Source organism: Myotis daubentonii, chromosome 1 (genome assembly GCF_963259705.1).
Source record: "Myotis daubentonii chromosome 1, mMyoDau2.1, whole genome shotgun sequence".
NCBI lineage: Eukaryota > Metazoa > Chordata > Mammalia > Chiroptera > Vespertilionidae > Myotis > Myotis daubentonii.
In genome coordinates, this window is record NC_081840.1 from 57,825,013 (window position 1) to 57,841,423 (window position 16,411).

The 16,411-nt window shown below is 41.2% G+C and overlaps 1 protein-coding gene across 1 annotated transcript in view; it reads left to right on the forward strand.

Moving 5' to 3' along the window:
* Positions 1-499: 499 nt before the first annotated feature.
* Positions 500-16,411, forward strand: part of LOC132219049 (aromatase) — a 33,227-nt gene continuing 17,315 nt past the window's right edge. The window contains exons 1-2 of the mRNA XM_059671119.1: positions 500-647; positions 6,874-7,024. Coding sequence (XP_059527102.1) covers positions 500-647; positions 6,874-7,024 — 299 coding nt within the window. The remainder of the gene's footprint in view (positions 648-6,873; positions 7,025-16,411) is intronic.

A 16,411-nucleotide genomic window follows, 5' to 3' on the forward strand; every position in this document is an offset into this window, starting at 1 on the left:
GAGCAAGGAAGGGTGTTGGGGATTGCTTTTTTTTTTTTTAAGTGATTTGGCTGCAAGGGGAAAAGATTGCCTATACAAAATCTGCTGATGAAGTCAAAGAATGACTCCACCTCTGGAATAAGCTTCATTTTCTTGTATTTTGGTAAGAAATCTGGCTCTCAATTGGGAATTCAGTCACTCTATCCACTCAAGGGCAAAATGATAAGGTTCTATCAGACCAAGCGTCTAAATGAACCTGAGACTATCAAGGTCAGAAATGCTGCATGTCAAGCCAAAAGATCTTTCTTGGGCTTGCTTGTTTTGACTTGTACCCACAGGTCAAATTTGTCTTGTCTAAGTGTCCAATCGCGTTATAAAACAAAGTGCAGCTCTCTGCACTACAGCATCTTCTCAAGGGACAGGAGTCCTAGCTGTACCTCTTGGGTGATTCTCTAATTTTTCGGCCCCTTTGATTTCCACAGGACTTTAACGTGCCTCCCTTGAGATCGAGGAACACAGGATGATTCTGGAAATGCTGAACCCGGTGCATTATAACATCACCAGCGCAGTAGTGCCCGAAGCCGTTCCTGTTGCCACCATGCCCATCCTGCTGCTCACTGGCTTTCTCTTTTTGGTCTGGAATTATGAGGACACATCCTCAATCCCAGGTAAGTTATCATTTAGTTTTGTATCTAAGATTATTTACTTGGGCTTTTGGTCCATGAGGATAAAGAAAATTTTATAAAAGACACAGAGCAAACCTGGGGAGATGGCTGAACCCCACAGCAACATTGGCAAATGAAGAGTCGGGTGAAAATTTTTATATCAATTATCTGTACATTTTAAATGAAAGCATTTTAAAATATATTAGATAATACCTTCTACTCTGTGGTTGTCTCTGGTAAGGCAGACTTGGCACAAACCCTTTAAGGTAAGTTTGAGACTGGGAGGAGCAAGGTAAAAATTCAGGGGTTTTTGTTGATGTCTATTTGTTGAATTCAAATTCATACCAATTTTGCTCTGAAGGTGGAAAAGTCTCTGGAATGCCTTCTGTACTCCTTTCCTTCTCCTTCCCACTCTGCTTCATTCAGGCCTTCTCCATGCCATCCCTTAACCCCCCTCTCATTTTCTTTTGTTCTTAAGGGGAGTGGGTGATAATGGTACCACCATAAGAACTGGATGGGGCTGGGCAGGTGGAAGAATGAGGACCACTACAATTCCCTTTGAACGTCACACCCGGATAGATTTTTCAATAAGATCTGTGGGTCAATCAAAAGTAGAGTATAATATAAATAACCAGGTAAATTCAATAGAAACCCCCACCACTCCATCACCATCAGATTAATTCAGAATGAATCAGAAGTATCAGATTAGTTCTTTAGTTTTCAGTGAAAATTCCTTGTGGCAGGCATCTGCCCCAATTCCATAAGCTATACAGTAAGACTGTATTTCAGGAGCATAGTCTTTACACACTTCCAAGCATGGGGGTGCCTCCACATAGAGTAATTTAGAGCCGGAGTATGGGGCTGGTGCAAAGTGCCCTGTGTCTGGATTCTTTAAGAATTTCCAGAGAACTGCCTGTCTCTCTGTCTAATTCAGCCTGATACTTCAGGTTACTTCAATGCCCAATTTAACAGAACATTTAATTTTGTTCTCTACTCCCTGATGGGGTCTGAGGGAAGATTCTTCCATGGTTTTTAACTTGAAATCCTTTCTCACTGAACTTCTTCCCCAGTGGGCTCCCAGGTCAGATTCCAGGAATAGTAGAGGTGAGGTGGGTACATTTTAAACTAGCCCCCCCGCCCACACACACACACACACACACACACACACACACACACACACACAGAGATATTTATGCTGCAGGTAGTGGTAGAACTCCCTCAGCCCCATGAGTGAAGAGGTCAGTCTAGGGCAGTGATGGCGAACCTTTTGAGCTCGGCGTGTCAGCATTTTGAAAAACCCTAACTTAACTCTGGTGCCGTGTCACATATAGAAATTTTTTGATAGTTGCAACCATAGTAAAACAAAGACTTATATTTTTTATATTCATTTTATATATTTAAATGCCATTTAACAAAGAAAAATCAACCAAAAAAATGAGTTCGCGTGTCACCTGACACACGTGTTATAGGTTCGCCATCACTGGTCTAGGGGGCAAGCATGAGAAGTGGCATCCCTGGAGCTATGGGTCAGGAGCCTCAGTGGCCGCCCATTCTGCCCCCTGCTGTGGGCTGGGGACACCACGCTGCCATACACTGACAGGTCACATAATGCTGTGGCTCTCAGCCACACGTGAAGTGGGGGCCCCATGCTGATATTTGAAAAAAAAATTTCCCCAAGTGATTTTTCCTGAGCAGCCAGGGTTGAGAGCCACAGATATAAGCCCAACACCTTCATTTGACAGAAGGGGACACTGAGCCCCAGAGAGGCGATCTGTTTTGACAAGAATGAGAAATCATGAAGTTCAACCTCCCCATTTTACAGGTGAGAGGGAAATGGCCTGTCAGATGCCCAGGTGCATGGAAAGTGAAAGCACAGGTGTGGCGGGGCAACTGGAAGTCCTGCTTCCCATGTGGCTGCTCATTTTGCTAGCCAGGGAGCTTCTAGGTCCAGGCTTTCCCTTTGCAAATGTGAGGTCTGCTCAGACTCTGAGATCCCATGTTCCTTGTTAGGAAAGGAAAAGTGAGGAAATTGGCCTTGCTGGTGTAGTTCCAACCAATACTTCTGAACTCCTTTGGCCAGTTCCCTCTTATCACTGGTCTCTGGGTTCTCAATTTTACAGGTTTGGGGAAGCTCAGGGTCAGCAAAAGCCAAAGAGGCTTAAGAAGGTGCAATGATTCAAAGCCCTTAAGTTTAAGTTATAGTTTACAACAAAGCAATTTCATACCTATTTTCTCTTGTGATCCTCATAGCACTCTGGTGGGGTGGGTGTATTTCTGCCTATTTTGCAGGTAAAGAACCTGAAACTAAAAGAGGGTAGATATTGCATGGCTACTAAGTGATGAAACTTGGACTCAAATCTAAGCTTCTTCGACCCACACGTACTGAGTGTCCCTGCTATATCAGGCTCTGGGAGGTGAGGGAGATGGGGGGTATAGAGATGATGCACAGGCAGGTGACTCCGTGCCAGGGAGAGCTATGAGAGTCTGGGTGAGGACTTAGGAGCTCTAGAAGCTTCAGTTCTGGGGAAATGCCACAAGTTCACTGATCTCTGTGCAGGATTCACAGTTCCCGGCACCTGGCAGCTCTTCCTTCCCCCAAAACACACAGCCATTCCCCAAACTTGCACATGAGTCTTCTCCCCCAGAGCCTCTCTCTGCTCTGGGCACCAGATCCCCAGAGGGGACATGGGGGAAAGGACACAGAAATATATTCTCTTTTCTCCCCTAAGAAAATATTTTATGGAATAGAGCACAGATAAGTATGTCATCACACTCCAGGAGAAAAAATAGAATGTTAGCAGAGTCCCCAAAAATGGCTCTTGTGTCTTTTCAATCATACCCTCTCTCCCCACAGAGGTAAATGTGCTTCTGTTAGGTGACAATTACTTCCTGCTTTTTTACAGTTTTACCACCTAATTTCACATCCCCAATCAATATAGTTTAGTGCTGCCTGATTTTAAATGTATTAGCAATGGAATCCTACATTACTTGCTTTTCTATTTTGCTTCTTTTGCTCAGTTTTATACTTGTAAGATTCATCCTGGTGGTGGCCTGCAGCTGCAGCTCATATGGGCTGTAGTTACACAAACATCTTATATTTAATTACTGTTTCTACTGTTGAAAGGCATTTGGGGTGTCTTCAGTTTGGGGCTATTGTGAATAGTGCTGCTGGAAACATCCGTGTGTGCAGGTTTCTCTAGGGCAGCAGTTCTCAACCTGTGGGTCGCGACCATCGGAAAACACATATAGCATATCAAATATTTACATTATGATTCATAAAAGTAGCAAAATTACAGTTATAAAGTAGCAACAAAAATAATTTTATGGTTGGGGGTCACCACAACATGAGGAACTATATTGAAGGGTCGCAGCATTAGGAAGGTTGAGAAAAACTGCTCTAGGATGTATACCTAGTGTGAAATACCTTTCACACAACAGCTTCTTGATTAGATAGCAGGCAAGAGGCGCAGTTGTTGGCTTCACAAAGGCTGTCTCTATACTAAATTGCAATAAAGCATTTACTGTTCCTCTTAGGGCAGTGATGGCGAACCTTTTGAGTTTGGCGTGTCAGCATTTTGAAAAACCCTAACTTAACTCTGGTGCCGTGTCACATATAGAAATTTTTTGATCTTTGCAACCATAGTAAAACAAAGACTTACATTTTTGATATTTATTTTATATATTTAAATGCCATTTAACAAAGAAAAATCAACCAAAAAAATGAGTTCGTGTGTCACCTCTGACACGTGTGTCATAGGTTCACCATCACTGTCTTAGGGTGAAAACAGTTCCTGCATCTGCTGCATGCCTAGATAAGCATCTCCAAAACCAAGAGAGCAGCTTAATATGTGGCTGCAACCAGAATATTTCCCTAATGTCCTACTGAAGTTTCTCCCCTCCTAAAGCATTCTTCTCTCTAGCTGGAAGGTGTAAGATATGTGTGTAAATGAAAGGATCATATTGTGTTATAATTGCTTGATTTTGCACTTTTTCTTCACATAGTCTCCTCTCCTGCCCAGGACTCTGCTGAGGACCTACTTACACTTATCATCTCATCTCTAGTCCCTAATTTGAAGCTAGTATCTATACATAGTTGGGTCTCAATGTTGATTGGATCAATTAAGCTGACCTATGAATGATCACTAAGGACCCAACACTCTGATTCTCTTCTGATTAGAACACTCAGGTTTCCAACCTAAGTAAAGTTCATTGCAATCTCCCTTTTGAGTAGACACAGCTCTGCACTGGCATCTTTTATATTTGAATGGTAGTTCCCAAACTTTTAGATAAAAAATGTTTCTCATGAGCCTAGGACAGTGGTCGGCAAACTGCAGCTCGCGAGCCACATGTGGCTCTTTGGCCCCTTGAGTGTGGCTCTTCCACAAAATACCGACTTCTGCGCATGGGCCACGAAGTTTCAATTGCACTGTACGTGCGTGCCCGCAAGTGGTATTTTGTGAAAGAGCCACACTCAAGGGGCCAAAGAGCCACATGTGACTCATGAGCCACAGTTTACCGACCACAGGCTAGGGCATTGAGTAAGCAAATGTTGAATAAATCTACTTCCAAATAGCCAGATGTTTGACCTCATTTGGAATAAATGTATTTGATACAACGATATTTTTCTATTTTTATAAAAATATAAGCGCAACCTAAAATACTCTAAAAAACTGACATGTAAAAGTTTATTTTCTATATTATATATACATCTAATTAATTTTAAAAATTCATTCAGAAAACATTTATGGATCATCTACAATGTTTCAAGTTCTAACTATGCAGGAAAGTATTTTGTTGTTATACATATTTCAACTGATAGCAGGTTAGTATATCTCATGACATCTTTAAGGAAATACATATTCAATTAAACTTGCTTATTTAAATCTTTTTAAGAACTTAAGGAAATTATTTTATATAGTCAGTTATCTACTTATAGTGTTATTAGTATAAAAGATTAAGAACCCTTTGAAAATGTTTTTCTTCTGTAGATGTGAACGAAGTTCTTCATGTTAAAAAACAAACAAAAAACAGCTAACAGTCTTGCCCACATTAATGCAACTCTTGCATAGTTAAGAACTTTGCCAAATTTGGAATTAAACATCTAATTTAGATTACTTAAGAAAAAGTTTAGATTATCTAGATTATTATTACACAACTACTGCCCATAAAGTGAGAGTAATGCCTCACACAGTTGTGCATGTTTTGCTTTATAACTATTTCACTAACAGAATGGACTTAAAGGAGAAGATTTAGAAAACTAATACATACTTTATAAATTCCTAAAATCTTGCCTAGAAGCCTTTGTCTAACTTTTCATCACCACTGGTAAATTCAAGCTACCAAGTTGGTTGGAGCATCTTCCCAGTCAGGGCATATACAAGAATCAACAATGAATGCATAAATACATGGAACAATAAATCAGTGTTTCTCTCTCTCTCCTTTCATCTTTCTCTAAAATCAATAAATAAATTAAATGATTTTTAAAAATTCTGCCTATGTCTGCATAAGCAAGGATGAAAGTGGCTGAGTAAAACCACATTGAAGGACTAAAACTGGTCTAAAAACTGATCAGACTCACTGCCCACTTAAAGTTTTAGGTTTATTTTGCCTAATGAGATTTAGCTTAAGATTCTTTTCTTAAACTGAGTCCTTTTTGAAGGAAAAAGGATGAATATTATTTGTTTAGACATTACCTTTGCAGACCATGTTTTTCTTAGTTTAAAAGGTTACACCATAAAATTTTTTTCAAAGTTTATACCAAAACTACAACCTAATTCTGATCTACCCATTAGGTCAACTGGGGGATTTAAATCAAAAGTTTTCAGACAAAACTAGGTAGTCAAACAGATCTGTCAGCTTGTCACTTTCCCTGGGGTCTATGCTTATAACTGACAGACTGATTAACTTGTATTTGAAACTCATTGACACCATTTAACATGGCAAAAAGAACAGTAGACACATGCCCTCGTTCATTCTGCATGAAATGATTGAGACCAAATGGAACTAGTATGGTGTGGACAATGAATTCCTTTTTACTCATGAAGGGGTAAAGAAATTCTAGTTAAGCTTACTGGTTTATTTTTTTTTAATTTTTAGTGATTCACAGATATACATCAGGAGATGTAAAAAAAAAAACACTTAGGTATAAAAGAACAAGAACAGCAGTAGAAAAGCAGTCTCTCTTTTTGGCGTAACTGGAATGCTGACTGTGACTTGATGGTTTTCCTAGGTCCTGGCTATTGTATGGGACTTGGGCCCCTCATCTCCCACTTCAGGTTCCTGTGGATGGGGATTGGCAGTGCCTGCAACTATTACAACAAGATGTATGGAGAGTTCATGAGAGTCTGGGTATGTGGAGAGGAAACACTCATTATCAGCAAGTAAGTCTATTAATAATCAGAGACCCATTTTTAAAGTCAAAGCTGGGCTTTTTCCTATTCAAAAAACAAACTTACTTATTTTGATATCTTGCTATCTTTGCTCTTGAGGCTACGTTTTTACTAGTTCAGTGAAAGTGAGATATTTCTAGGTAAAAAATCTAACATTGCAAACCAGTGGAACAAACAATGAATGGGCTTTGCCTGAAGCCAGCGCTACATAGATAAAGAACTCTGGGAAGCTGGGAAAGTATTCACAATCTCTCTAATCAGTGAATGTGGAGAATACAGATGGTCTGTTTTCAACAAAACATACTTTAGAGAGCGGCATTATCTTTTCTGCTTTCCTAAGCATGCCTGAGACAAAAATCTGACAGGACCAGTTTGCTAGGGTGTTTGTAATAACAGGCTAGTGGGCATTGCTAGAAGGGTAACAGTACATAAAGAAGCCATCCATCTGATGCTATCCTATTTATGACTGCATGCTGGTGTCCCAGCTGAGTGATCTTATTAAATAAAGCAGGAACACTATTGCCTATCAGAAGAAATGATGCCCCCCACTGTCATATTTTCTAGATAACTTCAGCAGATTGAATTTACTCCAGGGTTAATCAAATATGCATTGATTGTATAGAATTAGCTTTGTGAAATACCAGTTTTCTTATTTAGTAACTAGAGGCCCGGTGCACGAATTCATTCATACACGGGTGGGGTCCCTTGGGGTGGGCTGTGAGGCTGGGGGCTGGAGCTGGGGCCCAGCTCACGCCCCCAGCCTCACAGCCCCACAGCCCTGCCTGGCACCTCACCTTGGCCTGGCACCGCCCCCTCACCTGCTCCACCATCCCACCTGCGGAGTGATTGATTGGGCCAGGGTCCCGGCCCAGCTCCCTCAGCACCTGGGAGCTAGACGGCAGCCCCTCGTTAGCTCACTGTCTTCACTCCTGCCGTGGCCTGGTGCTGCCCACTCACCTGCTCCACCATCCAGCAGCGGTCCCGCTCTTGTCAGGGCCCATCGGGGCTGGCAGCGCCTCCACTGCAGCGCCGCATCGCTGACATCTGCCATGTTCCATGCTGCCCCCTGGTGGTCAGTTCATGTCATAGCGAGTGGTCAAACTCCCAGGTGAACTCTAGGTCAAGGGGACAATTTGCATATTAGGCTTTTATTATACAGGATCATAGAAAATGGAGAATGTCAGAAAGAGCATATTTGACTAGACTTTCAGATATCTTTACTAGATTGTTAGCAGCTTTGCCAACATTGTCTCATTAATGAATTTTTATATTTATAACACTTAATGGGGTTTTACCCACAAACTAAGGCTGGCCAGGGTCTTTTACTGATTAGAATGATTTGTTTAGATACATAGACTATCACCCAAAAGTAAAGTGAAGCATTTCTGGAAACTACATTGATTTTTTTTTCAGGCCAATATTACATATATCATTTCATAAAATACCATATTACCCTCAAAGCCCAATTCTCTGAACCAAATACTTGAAAGAAGGAAGTAAGGGAGAAAAATGTCTTAATCCTTCCAAATATTGTTAACTATTTTAATGTTATTTTTGACCAATCTAACACCTCACTTTTTGCCTCGGTTTTTTCTGTTTCTTCAGTTTGGTGATGTTGCACTTTTAAGGCAGACCATGCTTACACAACTGATGTAAAGAGCTTCAGATGGAAATGTCACTTCATTCGGTTCACTGTGAAACACTCTAATGTAGTGGTTCTCCCAGAGTGGTCCCTCAGCCAGCAGTATCAACATACCTGGGAACTTATTAGAAATGCACATTCTTGGCCCCCAACCTGACCCACTAATAGGAATGCCTGGCGTGGGCTCACTTACATGTTTTCAGAAGCTCGCCAGGTGGCTAGGGGCAGTCAAGTTTGAGAAGCACCCTCAGGGCTAGGCCATGATTACTCCTGGATTTCACTTCTCTTGAGCTATTGAACTGGTCAGCCAAATGTGAGTGAATTTGGTATGTTCTCATTTTAAAAATCAATATTTTACTCACTTTTGCAACTGACTGCAGTCTCCAAATGTCCTGGGACTGATGACATTTGGACGTGGGGATTGGACATCCCCAGCACAGCAAGCTGCCTTCCCCGCCTCAGGTCAGCATCTGCCTTCCTTGTCACCTATTTCCCCCTGCAGACAGGTGCAGTGACCCACAGGATATTCATCCAAAAGGTTATCTGCCCACAGCTCAGGATCTGGAGCAGTGGTTCTCACCCATGCTGCACATTGAAGTCATTCAAAGAGCTTTGAAAACCCCAATGCTCAGGCATCAGCAGTGTTTAGAGCTCTCCGGGTGATTCCAAAGTGCTGAGGAGCTTGAGGGGGGAGAGAAGGTAAGAAGTTTCCAGAGCAGGGGTCCTTTCCCTGGGGCTGGGGGAACTGGAGTTGGAATGGTTTTGTCTTACTGTGTTACCCTTAGGTCTAGCTCAGGTGGTGGTTGTGTTAGACTAGAATTGGAGTGAAGAATGACGCATGGAGAAAGGAGCAGGGGACCAGAATAGAAATCACTCTTAGATCCTGGATGCTTACATCACCAGATAAATTCCCTGGAAGCCAAAGCCACTTCCTGAAGTGGGACCCTCACTGCAGTGAGGGGTGGGTGGCATCCAGCCACTCTGCTGTCCTAATTAGGAAAGTCACCTTAGCGACCTGACCAAGTCAGGCGCTGATTCACGCTGGAGACGTGGACACTACCCACCCTGCCCTTTCCCCCAGCTCTTCCAGTTCTTTCTTTGTCCTGTCCTCACAGGCTTTTCACTGGTTGGAGTCTTCGTGTTCTTTTTAATTGCCTCTGAGCCACTCAATTTTGTTAAGAGCCTACGCCCCCCCCCCCCCCGACAGGAATAGGACATGTTTGTCCCTATTTCCTTTCCCTGCCTGTTCTTCAGGTCCCTTCCAGGACTACCTGTACCTCTTGAAAAGACCCCATTGGACCTCAGAAAGCTTTTTATTTTTATATAAATAGTTTGCCAGATCTCTTTTCTTTTGAAAAGTTTGAGATCTGTAGTGATTATAACTATGTAGAGATTATGGCTCAACTTTTCTAACCAGTTTAGTTCTGAAGTGGTGAGGGTGCAGAACTTCGGGGCAAGAACCAGGAGTGGGGGTGGGGATGGGGGATAGGCAGGCATGAGTGTTGCTGGGATGTGGCCTGAGCAACTCCAGGCTTTGGGGGAAGGTCCATCTAATCATCTGTACATAAAGTATGCACAATTCCCTAATCAGGTATGTGCTAAATCAATGAGGGTCTACAGAAGTTGTGCATGACACTATATGTCATACATAAATTATTTTTTGTCATGAATACAAAAAAATTGTGGAAAGCATTCATAAAGCAGAATTAGCAATGGACATGCTAATTAGGGTCATATTTGCATGTATATTAGCAATTAACATAGCAATTAGGGTTACAGTACATGTTTTAGGAAATTTATTCATTTACTCTTTTTTTAAAATCCTCACCCAAGGATATGTTTTCTTTTTATTTATTTTAGAGAGAGAGGAAGGTAGAGGGAGAGAGGGAGAGAGAAATATCGATCATTTGCCTCCTGTAATGGCCCCAAACAACTGGGGATCAAACCTGCAACCTAGGTATGTGCCCTGACCTTTTGGTATACAGGGCAACACTCCAACCAACCAAGCCACACCAGCCAGGGCATATTCATTTATTCTTTAAACATATATTTATTGAGAATTTACTATTCTCAATACTAAACATTGGATGATCCTAAGTTATCATAATCATTATTGGTTCTCCATTTATTTATTAAATAAATATTTACTGAGAACTTACTATGTTCCCTGGATATCATAAACAAATCAGCCAAAGATCCCTACTGTCATAGAGAAATACGTTGGTCTATTGTTAATATACTAACAATAGAGAAGTAAAATGTATAGTATATGAGTAGGGTAACCAACCATCTCAGTTTTCCTAGAATTTGAGGTTTCCTAGGATGTGGGATTTTTAATGCTGAAACTGGGACAATCTCAGGCAAACTAGGATGGTTGCTCACAAAGTTAAGAGGTAGATATATGCTATACAGAAAATTAAAATAGGGTAGGGGAATGCAGAGGGTCTGTTGTAAGGTTGGGAGCACAATTGTAAATAAGTGGTCAAGGCAGACCTCATTGAGAAATAGCATTTAATTAAAGACCTAAAGAAAGTGAGTGGAAAAGCCATGCAAAAACCTAGAGGAAAAACATTCCAGAGAGAAGGAACAGCAAATGCAAAGGCACTGAGGTAAGAGTCTGTCTGAAACATGTAAGGAATAAGAAGGATAACAATATGGCTAGTGGAAGAATAGTGGAGACGGGGTTAGAGAGGGAATAGGATAGCCAAATCTTTTTGGGCCTTGCAGGCCATTGTAACAACTCTGGCCTGTACCCTAAGTGAGATGTAGAACCATTAAGGAGTTTAAGCAGAAGACATATCTGACTTATTCATGTTTCAGCAGAATCATTCGTTCTGTTAGGAAAAGATGATGAGGGGACAAGGGATGGGTACAAAGAGAGAAATTAGTCGAAAAATGATGGTGGCTGGTCCAGGTGAGAGCAGTAAGGTAATAAGATGATGAAATAAAATTCTGGATATATTTTGAAGGCAAAGCCAATAGGTGCTAACAGATCGGATATTCGGTGTGAGAGTCAAGGTGATGCCACAGTTCATGCCTGAACACCTGCAAGGATGAAGATACTGAGTTATGTGAGATAGGTGGGACAAGTTTGGGATGGGGAGAAATCAGCTTTGATTCCATTTCAGACATTTGACTTGACAGGTCTTGTAGATGTCTAAGTGGTCTGTTGAGAAGCAAGGTCTAAGCCTTCCAACTGCCAAACAAAACCTCACTGTTACCAATCCAATGCCAACAGGAGTCCCTAGTCTGTGGTGCAGTGAAAGGAGTAATTTTATTCAGATAAAGAGTTTGCAAATCACAGAAAGGCGACCTCCAGTAGAAACTGAAAGTGTGCACCTCCAAAGCAAATAGGAGGCTCACATATATAAAGTGCCCACCTTGGACCCTGATTGATCCATTTTATGCAAATGAGAAATCCAAATTTATATCATTTGATTGGTCTAAATAACACTGTCCTGAACAGTTGGATTAGTAGATCTTGATTGGTCTTAGGGAGCTGCTTTCATTGGTTGGGAAAGATACAAATGAGGGCATAAAGACCTAAAGAAAGTGAGGGAGAAAGTCATGCAGCTCTGATTGGACAGGGCAGGTCTCAGTCCATTTGTCAAAATATGATTCTAGTAACTCCTTTATAAGGTTTGGCTCAGTGAGCAGGAACACAATGCAGGGGGGTTGGCAACTCAGTCTGTGGCTTTTCCCTGATATGCAGTGTGCATGTAAACAATGGCTGCTAGACTCTGATTATGAATTTGGGCACAGTTAACCACAAGGAGTCCTTCTTGGCAGATATATTCCTTCCTGGGGGCCACAAGATCCTCCACCATAGTCAGAAACTAGCAAAGGAAGCTAGACAGAGAAAGGGAAACCAGGAGAGGATGGTGGTCTGAACACCAGGTGGCAAATACATATCAGGGAAGAGGGGATTGCTAACCATAACATGTAAATACAGAGATCTGAGTGTTGCATTTAGCAATAGGAAGGTCACAGATAACCTTGACAACAGCATGGTGGGGACAAGAGAGTGGTTAAGGCAAAAGTCTGACTAGAGTAAAGAATGGGGGAAGAAGAATTGGAGGCAGCAGGTGAAATAAATTTTCCAAGCAGTTTGCCATAAAGTAGGAATTTCATCCACAGGAACAGGAGGGAAGGCTGAATATATGGGCACAGATCCTGATGGTTGAAGCTTGCAGAGATTCCAGTTGCTTCTGTTTTCTCAGTAAAATTAGAAATAAAGTCTTTAACTGAGAGTGAGGGAGGAGGAAGTGGAACATTTGAAGAGAGAGGAGGCAGGATACAACATTCATCTGGAAGAGTGAGTGAGTGAGTGAATGGACTAGGGAAATGTAGTAGACTTGCCAGCTGCACTAAGTGGTTAAATGTAACTGAGACCTGTCAGCAGTGTGTGGGTGGGAGTGGGAGGCAGTTTCCAGCACTGCCAGGTGCAAGCACACAGTAAGCCAAGAACTGGGTTTAACCAGGGTTGTGGTTTTACAAGACAACTATGGCAAAGTAAGGAGAGGGTCAAGGGAATTGAGGATGCATGGAAGAGAGTGATTTTAATTATTGATAATAAAATATTTTTTCAAACTTTCTATTGAGAACATGTTCAAATGAACAGGAAAGTTAAAAGAGCAGTCCTTCCCTGCCCTCCCCATGAAAATTGATCTTTGGAAGAGACCAGGTCAGTTGTCTTGTAGGCTGCCCCACATTCTGAATTTCTCACATTGTTTTATTGTGGTGTCATTTCACATATTTTTCTATTCCCTGCATTTTTAATAAATTGAAAATTAGGTCTAAATGCTTAATTAGATTCAGGGTAAACATTTTTATAATAATTGTTCCTTGGTAGTACAAGCATTTCATACTGCTTCACATCAAGAGACCAGGAAAGGTTGTCCCACTATTAATGATACTAAATTTAATCTAGTATCAGTTTGATCTCTCATGCAATGAACCCAGTATTTAAGCTGGTTAAGTGAGGATATTAGAAGGGCAATGGACAGTGAAAAGGTGATAGGATTGATGGAGCACAAACTTCAGGCACAGAATAGGTCTAGACAAGGCAAGTATTTCCAAATGTTGGGGACCAATTATTCCATTAATTGTCTTCTCCATATTTCTAGTGCTCATTACTCTTGAACCTGGCCATAGACGTGTTGGTCCTTTAAACTCAGAACACTTACCACTTACGAACTTACTTCCTGGCTCCTTTCCATTTTGAATAGACAACAGGTTTGCTATCTTTGGAGATATCTTTTTACTTTAGTTATGTTTAAAGAACAATGACTCCAGTTACCAGACAACTAACACTACCCTCTATCCCTCTGAGCTTGGGGACTCCCTCAGTCTCTCCTCAAGATGATAAATCCTCACTCTCCCAAAGTGTCAGTATAACATCTCCCTCAACCGTGTTGCAGTGCACAAGCTCAGGCGGGGAGAGTTCTCTAATGGGCTATTGAGTGCCAGAGAGCTCTGGGCCTGGTTCTTCGTTCTTCACCAACCTTCTCTTACTCACTTTCCCAATTTATTCTGGTTAGATAAAGCCAGCCTGCTTTTGATAAAAGACCTAATTGAAATTGCTTGTCTGCCCGCCCGTCATACATGGCTTGCTGTGTGTATCACTTCTATCTTGACAGCTTCGTGCTTTGCCAAGGCTGAGCCTGGGACTCAAAATAACTGAGATGTTGGTGCCCCCTAGCGGACACATTGATTTTCAAAGTTGGGTCTTTATTAACTAACACTTCATTTGGTCTTAGTTTGGGGCTTCTTGCTTTCTTTTCTTTTTTTTAAATAAACATTGTGATAAAGGTGAGCTGTATTTATTTATTCTTTCATTTTTAAATATGTTTTTATTGATTTCAGAGAGGAAGTGAGGGGAGAGAGAAAGAGAGAGAGAGAGAGAGAGAGAGAGAAACATCAATGATGAGAGAGAATCACTGATAGGCTGCCTCCTGCGTGACCCCCAGGGGGCACCGAGCCTGCAAGTTGGGCATGTGCCCTTGACTAGAATCAAACCTGGGACCCTTCAGTCCGCAGGCCGATGCTCTATCCACTGAGCCAACCCAGCTAGGGCTCTTGTTTTCTTTTTAAAATTGATTAGTAATTCCTGAAAATAAGTGGACAAACATACACCACATAAATAACTTATTTTATGTAATAAAAACATAAGTGGACAGGCCAGTGTGGTTAATGTAGTATACAAAAGCTCCAGGAGTCAGAGCAAGAAAAATAGTGTTCGGCTTGTCTTCTAAACACTAAAAAATTTTAGATACAAGTTTGTGAATAAAGAATAGACAAAGTACTTCCTATCCGCTTTAATTATAGAATGAGGTCAAGGAAGGTAAGAAAAGCTAGAGTTCTGAAATCTGTTAAAAATTTCAGTCTTCTCTGTAGCATGATTTTTCTATACAGGACAAGATTTTAGCTGTTTATCAGTCAAATTAATTCCCTTAAATATAAATAGAAGCATCTGGATTTTTTGTTTTTGTTCTTGTTTCTAGGAAGAGGGAAACTTGTCCAAGAGTTGGGATCATTTGATGAATATTATCTGGAATCAAGTCAAGAGAACATTTTCCTTAATACAGAGTGTTTTAATTTGAACATATAATTTTTTCACAAGTAATTTATTCACTTAATAATTATGTTTTCATTTCTTGGTACTGCCATTATTTCACGGCCTTTCTTTTAAAGTTTAAATAGGACTATGGAATCCATCACAAGTGGGAGTTTCGCTAATTAGCCCAACCCACTCAGCCAGCACAGAGTTGTTTTGGCCCAATGTCTTCTATGAGAGTGTGTTTTTCACAGGCATTAACCAAACAACCTCATTAAGGCAACGTCATTCTTTTAGGAGCCAAGTGTCAACTTTGACAGGGAGGAGCAGTGTTAAGATGGTCACTCCAGCCTGTGTAAGAACTGGGCTCACAAGAACAAGTTGCACTTACTATAGCAGCCATACCCCATGTTCGAGAGTTATATGTTCAGGAAACGCTCATAGTAAGAGATTTTGCAGTTGAGAAACAAAATTTCAGTGGAGAAATGAGGAGGAAGAACCAAAGTTGGCTTGCAGTCAACACATGAAAACTTGAATAAATATTAAGTTCACAAAAAAAATAACATTGTCTAAAATGAAGATAACACCAATGATATTTTATGCCTCTTGAATTTGCACAATTGGGCATTGCACAATTACTTTCCATCTTCTATCTTTTGCACACCGAAAAAAAAAAAATCCAGGTTTTCCTCTTTTGTAATAAATACCAAAGAGATGTTTATAAATATACGCTGCTTTCTCACAATAATGTGCATATTTTCTTCCTATTCCTCTGCTCGAATGTACAGTCCCTTGCCAATGTTAAGATCTATCTCTGAACTCCTTTCTGGTCTCAGAAAGATGAGATAATCTATAATCCTCAAGTGGAAAAAGCTCTGGGGATCTATTTTAACTTACCTAGCAGACCTGTGTGGATTCATTCTCAAGCCCCAAGTCAAGAACTATCTCACTGCAGCTCTGCCTGTGGCAGATTCCCACCAGCACACACATGGACAACCCTCATACATGGCTTGCCTCCTGCCCTGTTCACACAACTGAAACACAGACTGATGGCAGTTTGCCCCGCCTCAGCTATCCTCACGTCTCCCATAGCTGCACTGCAGAAAACCTCTGCTCTTTGTCTACTAACCATTCTGCCCCTTTTTATTTTTTACCTGTTTATTTTGTTATTTTTAACCCT